This window comes from Ovis canadensis, chromosome 6 (assembly GCF_042477335.2).
Source record: "Ovis canadensis isolate MfBH-ARS-UI-01 breed Bighorn chromosome 6, ARS-UI_OviCan_v2, whole genome shotgun sequence".
NCBI classification, from domain to species: domain Eukaryota; kingdom Metazoa; phylum Chordata; class Mammalia; order Artiodactyla; family Bovidae; genus Ovis; species Ovis canadensis.
The window spans coordinates 20,941,666-20,955,318 of NC_091250.1; the positions used below are offsets into that span (position 1 = coordinate 20,941,666).

General features: G+C 40.9%; 1 protein-coding gene across 1 annotated transcript; it reads left to right on the forward strand.

The window, feature by feature from the left end:
• Positions 1–1,776: 1,776 nt before the first annotated feature.
• MAD2L1 (mitotic arrest deficient 2 like 1) lies at positions 1,777–11,575 on the forward strand. Its single transcript, XM_069592946.1, has 5 exons — positions 1,777–2,816; positions 3,562–3,708; positions 6,854–6,974; positions 8,370–8,473; positions 10,758–11,575. The coding sequence occupies exons 1-5, from the start codon at positions 2,744–2,746 to the stop codon at positions 10,928–10,930; spliced, it is 618 nt and encodes a 205-aa protein (XP_069449047.1). The 5' UTR covers positions 1,777–2,743; the 3' UTR covers positions 10,931–11,575.
• The last annotated feature ends 2,078 nt before the right edge of the window (positions 11,576–13,653 follow it).

Below are 13,653 nucleotides of genomic sequence, written 5' to 3' on the forward strand. Positions count from 1 at the left end.
TCAGCCTTCTTCACAGTCCAACTCTCACATCCATACATGACCACTGGAAAAACCATAGCCTTGACTAGACGGACTTTTGTTGGCAAAGTAACATCTCTGCTTTTGAATACGCTATCTAGGTTGGTCATAACTTTCCTTCCAAGGAGTAAGCGTCTTTTAATTTCATGGCTGCAGTCACCATCTGCAGTGATTTTGGAGCCCCCAAAAATAAAGTCTGACACTGTTTCCACTGTTTCCCCATCTATTTGCCATGAAGTGATGGGACCAGATGCCATGATCTTCGTTTTCTGAATGTTGAGCTTTAAGCCAACTTTTTCACTTTCCTCTTTCACTTTCAAGAGGATTTTTAGTTCTTCACTTTCAGCCATAAGGGTGGTGTTATCTGCATATCTGAGGTTAATGATATTTCTCCCAGCAATCTTGATTCCAGCTTGTGCTTCTTCCAGCCCAGCATTTCTCATGATGTACTCTGCATAGAAGTTAAATAAGCAGGGTGACAATATACAGCCTTGACGTACTCCTTTTCCTATTTGGAACCAGTATGTTGTTCCATGTCCAGTTCTAACTGTTGCTTCCTGACCTGCATACAGGTTTCTCAAGAGGCAGGTGAGGTGGTCTGGTATTCCCATCTCTTTCAGAATTTTCCACAGTTTATTGTGATCCTCACAGTCAAAAGCTTTGGCACAGTCAATAAAGCAGAAATAGATGTTTTTCTGGAACTCTCTAGCTTTTTCCATGATCCAGCGGATGTTGGCAATTTGATCTCTGGTTCCTCCACCTTTTGTAAAACCAGCTTGAACACCTGGAGGTTCATGGTTCACGTATTGCTGAAGCTTCGCTTCGAGAATTTTGAACATTACTTTACTAGAGTGTGAGATGAGTGCAATTGTGTGGTAGTTTGAAGATTAGGTTTAACAAAGAGGAAATCATCTGCCTGGGTCTGACTTAATCACATGAGCTGTTCAAAAGGCCCTCCTTGGAAAGAGAGTGCAAGTGTGACAAGGGCTCAAGACTGGCCTCTGGCCAACAGCTAGCAAACCAGTGAGGACCTCAACTTAAGAGCAAAGATATTAATTCTGCCAGGAGCCAAGGACCTCAAACCCGAGTTTAGATGAGATCTCTCTTGCAGCCAGGTGCCTTTAAACTTACCAGGCTACATAGAGCACCCAGCCATGCCATGCCCAGACTCTTGATCTAAGGACTAATGGGCAGTGGTGTTGTTTTTAAACCACTAATGTGTCATAATTTGTTACACATCAATAGAAAACTAATACACTCAGGCACTTTTTCATAATTTAATAATTAATTAAATTAAATAACTACATCTGGGCAGGTTTCTCAGACTTCATTTCACAAATAATTACTCCACCTGCTGTAGGAATACAATTGCTTCACAATTGACATGACATTAGTAGTGCACTATCTGCTTAATTGGGTTTCCCTGGTGGTTTAGTGTTAAATAATCTGCCTGCCAATGCAGGAGAAGCTGGTTTGATTCTTGGGTGGGGGAAGACCCCCTGGAGGAGGAAATGGAAACCTACTCCAGTATTATTGCGGGGAGAACCCCATGGACACAAGAGCCTGACAGGCTACAAGCCCATGAGTTCGCAAAAGAGGCAGACACCACTTAGCGACTAAACAACATCTGCTTACTACTTCTCATAGAAACATTAAAAGCCACTGGATTTGAGTCAAAATTCACTGAGAAGCTCTTTAGTGTTGACGAGCCTTTTTGGTGAGAGGACTTTATTCCCTGACCAGGTGCCTAGGGGTGGCGGGGTACACAGAGTAGAGGCTGGACTATCAGACGCAGATTTTTGCTGCCCCCAGGCTCCGCCTAGCAGCGGGGTCGGGGGTAGAAGCGAGCTGAGCCAGGACGAGGGGACAGAAGAAGGGATTCCGTTCGTCCCTTTCAGACCTAGCCCAATTTCTCAGGAAAAACACCACGCCGGCACAGTAATACCTCTAAAACCTGCGGCACGCAGCTGCTTCGAAAGAAAAGTGAAAGTGTTAGGCGCTCAGTCGCGTCAGACTCTTTGTGACCCCATCTGCTGCAGCCTGCCAGGCTCCTCTGCCCATGAAATTCCCCGGGAAAGAATCCTGAAGTGCTTTGCCATTCCATTCTCCAGAGAATCCTCCCAACCTAGGAATCGTGCATTGCAGGTCTCCGGCATTGCAGGCAGAGCCCTCACCGTCTGAGCCACTAGGGAAGCAAACTCCCAGAGCACCTAGCAAGTTCCGACCGCTGACTAAGGATCACTGGGGCCACTCAGGGTGGCGGACAGTTCATAACACTTTCAAAGAATCTTTCAAACTCGGGAATTGTGCTCCTAGGTCGCTCTGTCCGCAGACCCAGAGAGCGGCCACTGAAACCTGGACCTACCGTCTTGCCCGCTAGCCGCCAGCCCGCCAGCCAGCCCACAACTACAGCAAGAACCCAGACAGCTGTCACCACCCGGGAACGGCGCCGCCACGCCTCCCCACTGCGCCTGCGCGAACCGTCGCTCCCGCAGGGGCGGAGAGAACTGGCCGGACCCCGCCGCGCAGGGCGGGGGTCTAGAGGCACTTCGCGCCTGCGCAAAGGGCGCGACAGGCGGGGTCTAGTGGCCTTCGCGCCTGCGCAAAGGGCGCGACGGCGTCCTGCGTCGTTCCTTTTGAAACGAGTGGCGGGGAACTGCTCCGGAAGCCCCTGGCGTCGCTGTCTGCTGGGTGGAAGCGCGTCCCGTCATCCGTGGGCCTGGCCATGGCGCTGCAACTCTCCCGGGAGCAAGGCATCACCTTGCGCGGGAGCGCCGAGATCGTGGCCGAGTTCTTCTGTAAGTCCTCCTCGCACGGGGCGGAGGGCGGGGAGAGCCGAGCGCAGGCCGCCCGCAGGCCCGCGGCTCGGCCGGAGCGGCCCCGAATCCCGGCCCTTGTACCGCGGCCTCCGGTGCCGGCAGGAGGGATCAGGAAGTGGGGCGGCGGGCGCCTCCGCTCGCGTCGCTCCCGGCGGAGGAGGCGGCCCGGGCGCTGCGGCCGCAGTGCCGCCTTGCGAAGTCCCCTTCGCGGGAGGGTTTCTTTCCAGTGCAGAGCTCCTCCCACAGCCCCCGCCCCCGCAACGGCGAGGGGCCTCGGGTGGACCAGGACGGGCTAGACGTCTGAGCTCGGCCAGGTGTACCTGCTGTCAGAACCTGGCAGGACCGGTGAGGATAAGAGGAGGAAAGAGACGGGGAGAGGCCTGCCTGGGCTTGGTACCCGTCTGTCAGTTGCCTGTTTTGACACCCTCTAATCATAAAATAGGCATTTGAACTTGTTTTACAATGAAATGAAATTTGGCACTGGTAGATTAGTGCAGTTTGGCATTTTTCTTCTGTTGCCACATAAATGCAGCTATCAGACGCAAGATTTTAAGGATTTTTTTTAATGCCACTTTGTACCTACTTGGCTTTCATCAAAACACAAACACGTGTTTAGACATTTATAACTTTACACTGTTAATGAAACCATAGCCCCATCTACATATGCTTTATTTCCCCCAAAGTTACAACGTGACGATGACTTTAATATTTCTTATGTTTTCAGCATTTGGTATCAACAGTATTTTATATCAACGTGGCATATATCCATCGGAAACCTTTACTCGAGTGCAGAAATATGGACTCACCTTGCTTGTAACTACTGATCCTGAGCTCATAAAATACCTAAATAATGTGGTGGATCAACTAAAAGGTATTTTATTGTTGGACACAGTTTTGAGTTTTGCAGGCCTTTATGTGAATAGGATCCTCGGGACTTCCCAGGTGATTCAGTGGTAAAGAATCCACCTGCCAATGTAGGAGACACAAAAGACTCAGGTTCCATCATGGGTCTGAAGATCCCCTGGATGAGGAAATGCCAACCCACTCCAGCATTCTTGTCAGGATAATCCCGTGGACAGAGGAGCCGGGCGGGTTACAGTCCATTGGGTTGTAGAGTTGGATAGGAGCACACATTTTCTAGCTTCTTGGTGGTCATTTTTCAGCTCTGCACAGGGTAGTGTAAATCGCACTACCATATCAGATACAGTGAACTAATTGGAAGGGAAGCAAATAACATACAAATTAAAAGAATTCCCACCCTTCCTCCACTTTTGAGTAGACTGAATATTTTAAGGTTCGGAATCTGATATGGCTTAACAAAACAATCTCCATCAACTCCTTCAGGGATGATAGAACACATTGGAATTTTATGTTATTATGATGGCATTCGTTATCTGAGAAAAATACACTGCATGTATTTTTTGTAGCTGCTTGGAGTCTGAAGCCATCATTGTATATATTAAGATGAAGGAATTAAAATCAGATTCAACTTAGGGAACTAAACTTTAAAAAGAAGGAACTACTAAATAACAGCACTCATTGGAATTTTCTTATTTTTCACCTGTTTCCATTTCTTTTTTTTTTTTTTTAATCACGCCTGTGAGTCAGTAAGCCTTTTCAATCTGCACACTCATTTTCTTCTTGTAGCTCAAGAAGTTGCAGTATTGTTGGATTAGTAGCTCCATCTATTCCTTTTATTTCTAGAATTTCTACTAGTTTCTTTTTCATATTTCTCTACACTTAGGATTCTCATTTCTAATTTCTCTGTGTTGTAAAATGTTTCTCCTTTTCTGCCCATTAGATCTTCCAAAATACTAGTTCTAAAAATACTACAGCCGCATTTTTTTTTAACTTTAAAAGTCATGAATCACTTTTGTTGTTTCAGCTAGCTTCATTTTCACATTACATCATTGCGTTTTCATTAGCTTCAGAGCTAAGCCACCCATAGTCATTCATACGGCTGCACTCAGATTGTTTGGTATGGAACCTCTAGGCAACTATGGATGTATGTCTTCATCTTCATCTGAAGAAGTAGCAAGCCAGCCTTGCCTAAGTTACTGGTTTTTGGTTTGTGTCCTTTGAGACCAATAACATTTCTTGTCAGAGGTATCTACACTTTCCTACTTAATTTCTCCCTTTTAGTTAAAATGGAGGAAATGCTTTACAGGCAAATTATTCAATTCCACTTTTAAATTCCACTTCTCTAGCGTTAGGAACTTAACCCTGTTTCCTCTCTCTTACGTTGTCAATTTCTTTGTTTTCATTTGGATTATTCCCATTGGTTTCATTTCCATTTTTAAGAGAGAAAAAAATCACCAACTTCCCCATATCTTCAAATTACCACTCAATCTCTTTTTCACAGGTAAACTGGTAAAAGTCGTTCATATATGCCAGGGGTGAGCGAGGCCAACAGGCCAGATCCACCAAGTGGCTTATTTTTGTACTGCTTGCAAGCTAAGAATATTATTACATTTTAAAGAAGACTGTGCAACGTAGGTGACCCATAAGACTTCAGTATTTCTAAAATATTTTCTGTCTCTTTAAAAAAAAAAAACCTGCCGATGCCTGAATAAAGTATTCTCAGTTTCTAAGATTGAGGGCTCAGCCTGAGGCCCTCTTACTATAATCTCTCTCTAGTTGACCTCTTACATGTACATAATTCTAGTAACAAGTTGTGTATCTGACTCATGAACCAATATCTAACCAAAGCCTCTCCTAACTCTTGGCTCATATATTGCCCCCTTATGTCTTTATGCAGCTATATAATATACTACTTCATACTCACTATATTAAAAACTGAATTTAGGATCATCTCCATTTCAGTTCTCTTTCCTCTTGGTGACTGGATCAACCATCCGACTACTGATATAAATCAGAAACTTGGGAGCTATCCCTGATTCATTCCTCTTCCTTACCCTGAGGTAATCCAATAAGTCTTAACAGTTTTAACCATGAAGTCTCTTGAATCTGTCTACTGCTTCATCTCTACCAGTATATCTTCTCCAAGTCTTTATTAGCTCTTGTTGGAGTTATGCATGAATTAGTGCCCTAGATCCCCTGTTTACTTCCAGTTTACGGGAAGTTTTGTTGTTTCAACTAGCTTCATTTTCAGATTACATCATTGCGTTTCCATTAACTTCAGAGCTAAGCCACCCATAGTCATTCATACGGCTGCACTCAGATTGTTTGGTATGAAACCTCTAGGCAACTATGGATGTTGCCTAGAGGCCAAGAAGGATAGTTTTCCAATACAACTTGAATCACATCATATGCTGCTTGAAACACAGTAATGACCCCTTTAGTTCTTAGAGTGTCACATCTTTAATTTGGCTCTCATGACCTCGTGTGGTCTGGCCCATTTATCTTGTCAGACCAGCCTTGTTCATCCTCCCTTTCTTAAACTGCAGTTGTATTGGCCTCCTTTCAGTCCTCTGATCCAGTGCTCTGTTTTGTGTCTAAGACCTATACCTTTAGCAGGGAGATCCCACATGCCACAACTAAGACCTCACACTGCCAAAATAAATCCATCATTTCATATTTTAAAACCTATACCCTCTTTCCTGTTTTGCATACATATACGGTTGTCTCTTAGAACAAAACTCAAACCCCCCTGAGTCAGAATTTCCTATTCTGTGCTTTAATTGTAGTATATGTTGCACCATCATAGGTAATCGCTATTATGTCATAGGAAACTGCACCATCATAGCAGTTACAGCAGTTATAATTTCGAATTTATTGTTGTGATTTGATTAATGACATCTCCTTCACCCTTCCCTTGGATTACGATGGAAGTACCTCGTGTTCACTGTCTTAGCACCCAGTGCTATACCTGGCACAAACACTGAGAATCTGAAATCGGGAGCTAGGCCATTGATGGGGCAAATTTTCTGCACAGTTTGGAGGAGAACCAAAGTAGCAGTGGGAGAAGTTTGCTGAGGATACGAAGTTGGTCTTGAGAGGAGAGTTGCTTTGTAATGCAGTGAACTAAAAAAGATGCCTTGTTTTGTATATTGCAGAATGGTTATACAAGTGTTCAGTTCAGAAACTGGTGGTAGTCATCTCAAATATTGAAAGTGGAGAGGTCCTTGAAAGATGGCAGTTTGATATTGAGTGTGATAAGACTGCAAAAGATGACAGGTAAGTAGAAATTACTTCCATTTTCGTATGTTTTTAAATTTATGTTCTTTACCAAATGAGTTCTAATTATATGGAACAAGTTTCATATAAAGTACAATTTTTTTCTAGGATGTTTATTTTTTTAATATAAATTTAATTGGAGGTAATTACTTTATTGTATTGGTTTTGCCATACATCAACATGAATCCGCCATGGGTATACGCATGTACCCCATCCTGAACCCCCATCCCACCTCCCTCCCCGTACCATCCCTCTGGGTCATCCCAGTGCACCAGCCCCCAGCATCCTGTATCATGCATCAAACCTGGACTGGCGATTCATTTCACATATGATATTATACATGTTTCAATGCCATTCTCCCAAATCATCCCACCCTCGCCCTCTCCCACAGAGTCCAAAAGACTGTTCTATACATCTGTGTCTCTTTTGCTGTCTCACGTACAGGGTTATCAATACCATCTTTCTAAATTCCATATATATGTGTTAGTATACTGTATTAGCGTTTTCTTTCTGGCTTACTTCACTCTGTATAATAGGCTCCAGTTTCATCCACCTCATTAGAACTGATTCAAATGTATTCTTTTTAATGGCTAGGATGTTTAATTTGATCCTTAGTCTTCTGTGGCAAAGAATAGTTCACTGTCTTATATAGATAATGTACTTTTAACATAATTGCCTATGGTGTAAATTGGTGAATTTCACCCTTCAGTGTTTATGGTAGTATGTACCTGGTGGTCCGTTTAGTGAATTGTTTAAAGGTACTTTTAACCATCAGGGATTTTCCTAGATTCCCCAAGCCTAAGATTCAGCTCTATTGTATTTCATTGAATGCCCCAAATTTTCTAAGACACTTCATAAAAAAGTTTCCAGAGCACCTGAATGGGAAATGCTCATATGATCATGTCTAGCATTGTCCTAGGCTTGCTTACTGGTAAATTCAGAATCATTTTTCATAATGAAATGTAGTTTGCTTCTGAAGCCTTTGGGTTTTTTAGGAAATTTTTAGCTTATAAGAATAATTTGATATTTAATTTAATATCTTTTTTGAGGCAGTAGGGAATTAAGCATTAGGAAAAATGCACCAACAAAATATTTTAGGTACTATAATTTTCATTTTTTGAAAGGTACTGTAGTTTTCCTAACTTGAAGCACTTGGCCAGTTTTCTGATTATCTGATACCAAATGACCTGATTTTAAGACCACCCCTAGAAAATGACTGGAATGATAAATAATAAAATGCATATGCCTCTTGTGGTATATAGGCCCTAATGATATAACTTACCAAAAAAAACACTCCATTTTAATGTATTACTTATTTGATCTTGGAAACATTTAATCAGTCTTACCAATGTTTTAAATAATTTATTAACACTTAAATTGATTTGGTTTCAATAGTGCACCTAGAGAAAAGTCTCAGAAAGCTATCCAAGATGAAATCCGTTCAGTGATCAGACAGATCACAGCTACAGTAACATTTCTGCCACTGTTGGAAGTTTCTTGTAAGTATTATACAACTTCACATTGACTTTAAATTTGTCAGGGAAAAGACTAAGCTACTATTTTAAGAATTAGCCCTTTATTAAATGCCAGGGTCCAGCCCTGGTGGATCCAGGGTGATTCAGAGGTGGGGATGGAGTTGGCATCCTTGGAAAAATACATATTTAATTACAGATATATAGAGAGATTAGAAACGGATAGTGTAGTAGGAAGATTAGTGGAGAAAAAGAGGCTGAATAACTTGGATTACGTGGAATAGCATCCATGCTCCAGATGGGAATTCAGCCAGAAAAACGAGGAGCAAGAAAGAACGACATGGGGGTATCAGTCTTTCTGGAAACTGATCCGATTTCTTTATTTTGGGGTTTGCTTATATACCTTTTGTTACACATAGGGATGAATACAGAGTCATGTGGGGGTCAGCAGTCCTGACCTTTATCAAAATCAGGTGCTTCACATAAAAAGGTCTTAGGGATTTTACGATCCTTTCTTTCTGATAACCTAAAACTTATTTTTTCCAAGCGTGTTTTTTCTTAAACCAGGCACCACCCTCCAAATAAAGTTACATTCCTATAGGGTGAGGATGTAGTGAGTTACAATCAAGAAAGGAATTTATTTAACCCAAGGTTAACATGATTAATCTTAAAGGTTAATACTTATTTCTCCTATATACTTAAAGGTTAATGCTTATTTCTCCTATATGCTAGTTATATTCATTATAAGGGCAGGGAATATGGAGATTTAGCAGCAAACATCAGCCCAACAAATGAAAATCCTTTCACCAATGCTCCTCTTAAGATCTGTTTGGTCTTAAGATAGTGATAAAGTTACATTTGACATAGCAAGGACACAGTGATTTATAACAAAGTACAGTGATCTATTGCAAAAGAGAAATCCATTAACTCAAAAAGTCTAGTATTGCTAACATGAAAAACTACTATATTTCCTTTTCTATATTCCAAATACATTGATTAATATATTCCCGGGTGCCTAAGGATATAGAGGCCTGGCTGCAATCATTGACTCAACAATGAGAAAAGCCCTATGCTAATTAAGACTCTCAAAATACTCCAAAACTCTCTGTGCTGTTTATGGTTGAGAGGTAGTAAACAATCATGTGTGTAGTGGCAGGAGTATGGATAATCCTGTCGCACAAGCTAGTCTGTCAGCAGAGAGGTTTGACCTAAGACACCCTTGTCCCACCCAGGGCAGGGGATTAGCAGCAATTATTGACACAACAAATGAAAAACTTCACCAATATAATTCCTAACCAACCCACTATACTAATAATTTCTAACTCCCCAAAAGAATTTGCCTTTAGTAAGTCTCAAACATCTTGTGCCTCTCAGATTGAGAGGCTATAAACAATCACATGTGGCCGGAGGAACCTATACAGGTGGGCTAGATAACCTTCAGAGGAGTCCGTAAGCTGAAACACTCTTGTCACGCCCAGGAATTTTTATTGCCCTGGAGCTGCACGTTTACTCCTTCTCCGAGAGAAACGGTTATGGGGGAGAGCCCCCCGTAAAGTCAGAGGTGTAGGTGAGAGCATAAAACAGACTCTGGTTTTGGGGTTAGATGCTCGGGAACAGGGGGTTTCCTGAGGCTTGATCACGCCTTTGCGTATGCCAAGCCTCCTTCCTCATGACCTTTGCCATGGGCGGAGTTCCTCATGCTGGCCCCTGGCAATTAAATTTTTTCTTAATTAATATTATACAATAAAAATGAAAAACACATTATAAAGCAGAAGTAGTGTTATATGCGTTCTAGACATTTAGAAATTCTGAAAAGGAAAGGAATGAAAGTATTCCACATATTCATTCTTGGATGTCTTAATGTAATCCCGTGCATTATCTTAATTTTTTATGTATATTAAGGCTAGCCATAACTGTCTTGCTTTTCTACCTTATCAGATATTTCCTGAATGTCTACTATATGCGAGACACTGCTCTAGGCCTCAGGCTACATCAGTCACAGAGCCTAGATGTTAGCTTTCCTTCAGGTTACCTTTATGCTATCCTGTGTGATTGACTCCATACTTTCTGCAGATAATGGTTTTCTCTTTTAAAAAAGAGCAAACTTGAAGTTTTCATAAGATAAAAGAAGTGCAATATTTTCTGTAATACAGTAAATTTCTATTGAGGAAAAGCAATTGACTAGTCATTACAGACCAGGCTAAACTATGTTTTCTAATACTGTGGGTGGTTCAAAATGTGAGAGAGACAAGGAGGGTTCTTCTACTTAGGAAAAAAATAATGTACTTTAATGATTTTATCTCCAATCTAGGTTCATTTGATCTCCTCATTTATACAGACAAAGATCTGGTTGTACCTGAGAAATGGGAAGAGTCGGGACCACAGTTCATTACCAATTCTGAGGAAGTTCGTCTTCGTTCATTCACTACTACAATTCACAAAGTAAATAGCATGGTAGCCTACAAAATTCCTGTCAATGACTGAGGATGAGATATGGACAGTAACGTGCTTGTAACTCTCAAATGTGGTTTTCCTGTCAGATCAACTATGGTTGATATGTTTTATTTCATTGGTTAATTTTTAGATGAGGAAAACTTAACATGATACTTTACTGAATCTGTGCAAAATTGTTCGTTTTTGGTACCTATCTGACTTTCCATAGGGTTGACATAAGTTACTGCACAGATTGCCTCAGTACTGCAGTGTTACTTTCTTTGAAGGTAGTAACCATAGGTGGAAAAACTTTTGCTAAATGCCTTTCTAAATCAGACTTTTGGTCAAGTAGCTTGACGCAGAATATAGAGAAATATTTAAATATAAAATAGAACAAAAGAAATGTGAATATTCAGAATCTTCATTTACATCCTGAAAGTAACTAATGGTAGTCCATAAGTAGTGAAATATTTCTCCTATTGCATCCTCTTGTCATTTATTTCATTTGTATAGTTTCCGTATTGAAAAAATGTCCAATTATTTGAGTTTAATTTATGTAACTTGAGCCTATAAAGCTGTGGATATTCCCACTTTTCAAATTGTTGTGATACAGAACTCTTAAGAATGTCTTTTTATGTTTTATAAAATCAAGCTTTAAATGAATGATGAAATAAAGTTAAATGTGTGTGTTTTAAATTTGTATTAAGTTTTTTATATTGGTGTATTGATACAGTTAAGTAGTTATTATGGATTCAGTACGGCATATTATTTCTTGTGCCTACTATGTTGTAGGGAGGGCCTAAGGATACAAAGTTGAGTAAGTCTCGAGGTACTTTCAATTTATTGGACAAACTTTTATTAAACCTCCTTCAACCTATAACAGTAGATTTAAAATAAACATTGTTCTTTATGTAAAATGATAAATGTCACTTGGAATTAATTCAGTTTAGCAAATGTTAGATTGTATACAACCTTTCTATGCTCTTAGGTTTATTATCAGGGACCCTTGAACAACATAGGGGTTGGAACATTGACCCTCTAAGCAACTGAAAATCCCAGTAAAACTTAGAGCCAGCCCTTCATATCTGTGGTTACCCCAAACCCATGGATTCAACAAACCATGGATCATGTAGTACTGTAGTATTTACTATTAAAAAATAGCCAAATATAAGTGGACCTGCACAATTCAAACTGTTGTTCAAAGGTCAGCTGTGTACTTAAACATCATGTTTATTCCTCTGCCTGTGCCTTCATTAATACTCTAATCAGGTATACTCTTTCAGTTGCCACCTATTTTTCCAGGGTCAGTTTAAGGCAAACTTATAAAAATTGCTTTCTAATCTCTATACTAAATCTTAGCTCATTTTGTAATAATTCAGTTTTTTAAGTATGTAGTAGCAAACACTGTTCTAAGATCTTCATATGTATTTATTCAGTCTTCACTAGTAAGTAAATACACATAACTGTATCCATTCATTCAAAATTTACATAATGAGCATCTCTTAATGTGCAGAATAAGAATACTGCATGCTAAGCATTAGGAAGAATGAAACAAAGTCCTGGCCTTCCTAAAGCTTGAGATCTTATGAAGGAGAGGAAAGTGTATAACAAAGGACCATAAAGTAACCAAACAGGTTTATTTCATTGTGTGTTTGTGTTATTTCACTTGGAATAATCTTTCTCTGATCCAGCTGGGTGCTTGTTGTGAATAAAGGGCAGCGTCTTGCATTCTTTCATCTCTTGGTGCTGCTGGACAAATAGATGCCAGTCTTTGATGATGGGTATCATGTATGCTGCTGCAAAAGCCATCACCAGACAGAAGCTGAAAGTATCTAACTTAGGTCCACCCATGTCTTTTTTTCCTGAATAAGAAAAGCAGTTATGTAGAAGTGGAACTTGTATTGATTTAGGGATGGTCAAAACTCAATATTCAAAAAACAAAGATTATGGCATCTGGCCCCATCACTTCATGGCAAATAGGGAAAAGGTGGAAGCAGTGACAGATTTTATTGGGCTTCAAAATTGCTGTGTATGGTGACTGCAAGCATGAAATTAAATGACACTTGCTCCTTGGAAGAAAAGATGTGACTCTTGATGAAGGTGAAAAAGGAGAGTGAAAAAGTTGGCTTTGAAGCTCAGCATTCAGAAATTAAGATCATGGCATCCAGTCCCATCACTTCATAGCAAATAAATGTGGAAACTGGCTGACTGTTTTTGGGGCTCCAAAATGACTGCAGATGGTGATTGCAGCCATGAAATTAAAAGACTCCTTGGAAGCAAAGTTATGACCAACCTAGACAGCATATTGAAAAGCAGAGACATTACTTTACCAACAAAGGTCTGTCTAGTCAAGGCTATGGTTTTTCCAGTGGTCATGTATGGATGTGAGAGTTGGACCGTAAAGAAGGCTCAGCACTGGAGAATTGATGTTTTCGAACTGTGGTGCTGGAGAAGACTTGAGAGTCCCTTGTACCGGAAGCAGGTCAAACCAGTCAATCCTAAAGGAAATCAACCTGAATATTCACTGGAAGGTCTGACACTGAAGCTGAAGCTTGGATACTTTGGCCACCTGATGCGAAGAGCTGACTCATTGGAAAAGACCCTGATGCTGGGAAATACTGAGGGTGAAAAGAGAAGAGGGCAGCAGAGGATGAGAGGGTTAGATGTCGTCACTGAATCAATGGACATGAATATGGGCAAACTCCAGGACATAGTGGAGGATAGGACCCTGGAAGTGTGCAAAGAGTCAGACAACTTAGCAACTGAACAACAGA

Coding starts and splice junctions, on each gene's coding strand:
- MAD2L1 (XM_069592946.1), top strand. CDS start 2,744: ATGGCGCTGCAACTCTCCCGGGAGCAAGGCATCACCTTGCGCGGGAGC. Junction 3,709..6,853: donor TGTGGTGGATCAACTAAAAG/GTATTTTATTGT, acceptor TGTATATTGCAG/AATGGTTATACAAGTGTTCA. Junction 6,975..8,369: donor AAGACTGCAAAAGATGACAG/GTAAGTAGAAAT, acceptor TGGTTTCAATAG/TGCACCTAGAGAAAAGTCTC.